Genomic DNA, 6,334 nt, shown 5'->3' with positions numbered 1-6,334 from the left:
AAAAAAAAAAAAGAATAAATTGTTACGCTTTAGCCCAGCATGTAAAACAGATAAAATATCGCTGCTTCTGGTTGAGATAGAGATGGGGGTGCTGGAGCGCTTCGAGTTTGAACCCCCCTTTGTCACCTACCCCCAAGTTTGAAAACCAGTAGTTCAGGGATAAAAGAGCATTCTGTGGATATCCAAATCTGAGGATGCTCAGGTACCTTATGTGAAATGGCATATTTACATATAACCTACATATCCTCCTGTACAATTTAATCTCTAAATTACCTATAATCCATAATATAATGTAAATGGCTTATGAATGGTTATACTTTATTGTTTAGAATGACAAGGAAGGAATCTATACATGTTAAGGAAATGCAAGCATCATAGGCTTAATTAACTACATGGTACACATCAGCAACAATCTAAATTTTTTTCATTTCCCACCCACAGTTGGTTGTATCTGCAGATGCAGGATGTGTGGATATGAAGGGCCCACTGTAGGGTAGTTACAGCCAGAAAAATACTCTCTAGTTACCCTCCATGGTGTGGCTTTACTCACCTGTCTCTGTAGACGAGTGGGAAGAGGAAATCTCTTCAGAAATTAGACATGCCTCCTCGATGAATTTATTAAAGTTTAGTGTCCTGTCCTTTTAGGCTCAGCTTGCATTTGGATCCAAAGTAGCTAGGTTCATGTATCTGACTAATAAAGAAGAATACGAATTTGTAAATATACCATGAGAAATTGCACATGCAGTGATATATTCAGGTTGGTATCACTGAATCTGTTCTCTGTAGAAACACAACTTACTGTATGATGAGAAAGATGAATGTATTTTAAACTGAATCACCATCATGTGCCAGGTACTGTGCTATGCACTGAAGATACACCTATGAATAAGACAGAAAACATATTACTACCCTGGCTGGGTAGCTCAGTTTTAGCATTGTCCGATATGCCAAGGTTTTGGGTTTGATTCCTGATCAGGTCACATAAAAGAATTGACCCATTAGTGTATTAATAAGTGGAACAACAAAAATCTATGTCTCTCTCCCCCTTTCTCTAAGATCAGTAAATTTTAAAAAGCATTTCACATCCTTAGGCACACTCATGTGGAATCAGAAGGAGGGTACTGAGATGAATTATGACTTGAAACTAAGACAATTGGTGACATCAGTTCAATTTTAGTGGTGTCCTTGTGTGGAAACAATACTAGAAGCTCTTCTGCCCCAGAGAAGAGTTTGGCTGAGCAGTGGCTAGATTTCTCAGTGTCTCTTCTTTAACATTTCTGGTTAATGCCTTTATTTTTTAGTTACATTAAAGAATTCTGGCCTACTTCACATTCGGACTCCTTACATGCTGTGTTTAAGTGCCCACAGATGTGTGTGTAAACCCTGCCCACACACTGGGGAAATGAGTTGGTAAAAAGGACAGCGTTGCAAAAGTGCACCTACGGTTCCTTGTGCTTTTCCCAGTTCAGGGCATGTTTGATGACCACACTGAGTGGCTCTCTTCTGAGGAAATGGTCTGTTCACCTGAAGCCCCAGAGGACCCTTCTGCTGAGTTGATATTAAGCTGCCAGCAGAAGTCAGACAACAAGCAATATTGGCCCCATTTACAACTATCACTGTCACTTCTATGTCTTAATGTTTCTATTTAGGAAAATTATTACCTGCTCATTTTGCATTTTTATCTTACTCCATTTTAGTGTTCTTGGTATAATTCAAAATTATGAGAGGATCTTTCACAAAAGTAGCAGTTGTATTCTGAATGGTCTTAGTGTAATGCTCTTATCTTCTCACCTACTGTACTTACTACTTTACATACTTCTGCGACTTTAACCCAGACCTTTGCTCAGGAAACAGCATGTATAATCACACCATTGCACAGGCTAGAAAATGAGAAGTAACCTTTTTTTTAAAAAATATATCTTATTGATATTTTACAGAGAGGAAGGGAGAGGGATAGAGAGCTAAAAACATCGATGAGAGAGAAACATCGATCAGCTGCCTCCTGCACACCCCCTACTGGGGATGTGCCCGCAACCAAGGTACATGCCCTTGACGGAAATCGAACCCGGGACCCTTCAGTCCACAGGCCGACGCTCTATCCACTGAGCCAAACCGGTTTCGGTAACCTTTTTTTTTTTTTTTTTTTTACATTTAAGGAACCATATTCTTTTCCTTTTTAATATATTTTTTCATTGATTTCAGAGAGGAAGGCAGAGAGAAACATCAATGATGAGAATCATTGATTGGCTGCCTCCTGCACGCCCCCTACTGGGGCGAAGCAATCGAGCCGCAACCCAGCCTTGTGCCCTTAGCTGAAATCGAACCTGGGACCCTTTAGTCCGCAGGCCAGTGCTCTATGCACTGAGCCAAACCGGCTAGGGCGAGAAGTAACCTTTGATGTGTCCACCACAGTTTCAATCACTTCCCAAATCCTATAGACTTTACTGTGTATCTCTTTAATCTGTTCACTTATCTCTATCTCGTCTATCAATGTCCTACTTAGATTTTTTTAAAACTAGGTTAAGTTTATGCAAGGTGGCACTTTGTTCTTTCAGTACCCAAATGCTTGAAACCATGTATAAACTGATGTTGGAGTTTTGGGACCTTTGAGTTCATTATCTTGGTATGGTTCCTAATTATAATGCAGTCACAACAGCAGTGAGGGGCGAGGAAAGCAAATACGGTACACTTTGGGAGAAAATTACCTTACACCTGCTTGTGCATTGCATCACCGGTTTTGAAGGTTGCCACTCCTTAATGGTGAACTGTGTGTGCTATGTGCATGCTGTATGTGTTTTAATTCTTGGAAAATCTAGAGAAAAATTAGAATGATGGAAGACAGGGCTAAACACTGTAAAGGCTAAAAGTGTTTGATTAGGAGAATGAAAAGGGGTCTTAGAGATAGTTTTTATTTTCAACATTTTGCTTATATTTCTCATTACCATTGCCCTGGAAACCAGAAATTTGTCTATCAATACAAAAGCAATAGAACTGTCTAGTTGATTTTCAAACGTCACGTTTTGAAGGGTGCTTGTGCCAAGCACTGTGCTTGGCACTAAGGAATATGACGATTGAACAAGGTAAGTTTTCTTTCCTTCTGAAAGTTATTTTCTAGACTAGAGCCATCAGACGCTGGGGTTTCAGCGGCACTATTTGGCATTAAAGGCTCCATCATGTACAAAGTGATCTCTGGTGGCTGCAAGGGGCCATGGGTTTAACTCCATGGTGCAAAGGTGTTTATCACACTCTTTCCTGAGAACAGGTTTTCGAGCAAAACCCAACTATTTTGCCTCGGTTGGCTCCGACTTAAGGGCAATTTCTTTTTGTTTCCGCCCCCTCCCCCTCGCCCCCCCCCCCCCGCCCCCTTGCCCCAAATGTTCCGACCAAGGAATGCCTTCCGCGTGCTCGGGAGGACGTTGCTTAAGTGTCCTAGGAAGACTTGATCCAGATTGCAAGGACGGGGCAACTCCTACAATAAAGCCTCAACCAAAGGCAACTCAGGTTTTAATTGCCTATTTCCCCCCAGAATTTGGCTTTTAGAAAAATATGCAAAACAGCGAAAAATTGGGCGGGGGTAGGGGGTGAGATGGGGAGGAAACACGAACAACGCTTAAGGGACGGTAACTCAAATCCAGCGGCGCCTCGAGCCGTCAGCCAGAGGTGGCCCCCGGCGGAGGGGGTGGCGCATGCGCAGTATCGCCAGCCCGTGGGTGGGAGCCCTCCGGACACTCTCGGGCTCTGTGAGAACGGCCCGATTAAACATTTTTATTCTGTTGCTACTGAACTTGTGCTGCGATTTAAAACACATTGAGTCCCCGAGCGACTGTTGGGATTCTTAGCTGCCTCCCTCCTTCTCAGGCACCGCCGAAGGCAGCCCTCATTAAGAGCGGCTAAGGGTCGGGGTCCTAGGTTGCTATGACGACACGTAGGCGTTCCAAGAAAAGGCGGGGTACAAGATGTCTGGCGGGAAATGTGATTACGAATACGGGTTGCAAGTGTCCGTTTCCCTTCAGGTATAAGACAGAAACGGTGCGAACGGTGCCCGACCCGAGCCTGTGGAGCTGGCGTGCGAGGCGCTGCTCGTGGGGTAGCCGGAGACTGGGCCGACGGGGTGCCAGCGGTCGGTGGGAGGCCAGCGTGTCCTTCCACTCGGACGCTGACCCTGACCCACCCACAAGCTTCTTAGTCGCGTTGGGTGGGGCGCAGAAGTCTCCTCAAGGAAGACAAACCCATGATAGACGAATTGTTAATTCCGATATTTAACATAAGCTCATAACGAGTCTCTCCCTCTTTTTTTGCCTGCAGGTCACTGTGGCAGCCCTGCCTAACATGCTGCTGATTTGTTTCTAGGTTAGCTTTCTGGAAGGATATTTCAAATTACTAAGGAGAGTGATTTGAGGCATTGTTTATTATGGCTCACCCGAAAACGCCCTCCACATCTCTCGAGGGCAAAAAATTAAAAGTCTCTGTATCCAAGGAAGAGACAGGTAAAGTTCTTCAAGGGCCCTACAGACGTAAATAATCATGGCCATAGACAGAAATCATGATCCGGCCACCCTTTTCTTTCATCTGAGATTTCAGGATACCTTAATTAGCTTCGTGTGTTTTTTTTTCAATACACTTGTTGCAGTAAAAGCCATTCCTTTTATAGTATTTTTGAGTCTGCTGTTTCACTACTCCACCTGTGTAATTTATTTTCAAAGGCTGATGATTTATATTGTTTTAAATTCACCCTATTTTAAATACCAATAATTGTATGAAACAGTACTTTTTTTTGGTACTTAGTAAGGAACCAGTGTGTATCAGGTTTTTGTAATTATTCTAAATGAAAATAATACCTTATTTAAGATACTCATTCCTATACAGATGAATGTAGATCTGTATTAGAATAAGAATCAGCTGGACTCATTCTTTGTTTGTAGGAGAAATTATGCTAAAGCCACATCTGAACTTTGTTTTCTGTTTCCTCTGATAACTCTGATTACCACCCCAAACTTTCAAGAAACAGAGATTTGATAATGTGAACTTTAAAGGTTTTGGTGGTGATCGAAGCATGATACCTCCTTATAGAAATTAACACAAGCCATACTAAGGGAGGGGCAGAAACTAGTGGAGAGTTCTTTAAGAGTGACAACCTAATTTTCCTTGACTGACTTTATAGACCTTTTCCAGTATTAGCCCTGCCTTTATATTTATTTATTTATTTTTTATTGATATTTTACAGAGAGGAAGGGAGAGGGATAGAGAGCTAGAAACATCGATGAGAGAGAAACATCGATCGGCTGCCTCCTGCACACCTCCCACTGGGGATGTGCCCGCAACCAAGGTACATGCCCTTGACCGGAATCGAACCCGGGACCCTTCAGTCTGCAGGCCGACGCTCTATCCACTGAGCCAAACCGGTTTGGGGGCCTGCCTTTATAATTCCTCTGCCCTAGCCAGGCTGAGTAGGACACTCTGTACTGTTCTTCCTCTAACAATTTGCTCAGATTATTCCACTCTCTTCATTTCCAACAATCCCAATTCTGCTTTTACTTTTAAACCTAATCCAGATCCCACCCACTCTATAAATGCCCAATTTAATGTAATCATTTCCACCTTTGAACTTATATAGAAAAAATATACTAAATAATTTGACAGTTTTGAGAACAGGAGGCTTCTTTTGTCATTTTCACATCAATGGGAAAACAGACACCCCCATCATCTTAAGGCTGTCCAAGTTAATTGAGCAAGTGAAGTGAATTTATTTTCCAACTTTGAATTTGGAGTAGGAATAATGAGCTTTTGAACCTGTGTCTGATGGAAGTGTAAGTAGGGCAGGCAATATGAGTTTCTTTTTCTTGATCAGGTGCTGTCGAGTATTTTAAATATTCTTGGCAACTAAATGCAGTGTTTCTTCTGCTAGAAACATATAAATGGGATTGATGAGACAGCCTGGGAACCTCCAACTAACTCCAAAAAAGCCACAGTACGCTTTTTCCCCCATTACTTTCTTAGGACTTCCTGAACTAAGAGAGAAAAAAAATATGGTGGATGTCTCAAAACCCGGTCCTACTTCCCTTCAGAACGAGTTCATCCCTCAGGAAGTTCTTCTTTCTCTGACCTCTGCAGCCAATGCTGGTTCTTGTCCTGAAAACTTACTGCCTCCTAAGAAAATTAAAACCCCAAAGGTGTGTATATACATGTATAAAGTACTTTGGAACACTTAGCTTTTTGGTACCCATTATTTATTTGAGCATATGTTATATATTCCAAGGTGTCTTAAAAAGTATGTTTACATTAATTTCCTATATTGAAAACTAAAATCTTTTACATGGATGTTTCTAAGGAAATA

At 42.0% G+C, this 6,334-nt stretch overlaps 1 protein-coding gene across 1 annotated transcript in view; it reads left to right on the top strand.

The window, feature by feature from the left end:
* Positions 1 to 4,411: 4,411 nt before the first annotated feature.
* The window catches only part of AXDND1 (axonemal dynein light chain domain containing 1), a gene marked incomplete at its 5' end in the record, with an annotated part of 55,511 nt that continues 53,588 nt past the window's right edge, over positions 4,412 to 6,334 (top strand). Inside the window, 2 exons of the mRNA XM_080647806.1 lie at positions 4,412 to 4,487; positions 5,998 to 6,170. Of these exons, the coding sequence (XP_080503932.1) occupies positions 4,412 to 4,487; positions 5,998 to 6,170 (249 nt within the window). The remainder of the gene's footprint in view (positions 4,488 to 5,997; positions 6,171 to 6,334) is intronic.

This window comes from Plecotus auritus, assembly GCF_963455305.1.
Source record: "Plecotus auritus genome assembly, chromosome: 12".
Lineage (NCBI taxonomy): Eukaryota > Metazoa > Chordata > Mammalia > Chiroptera > Vespertilionidae > Plecotus > Plecotus auritus.
This window is presented reverse-complemented; position numbering and strand designations above follow the sequence as displayed.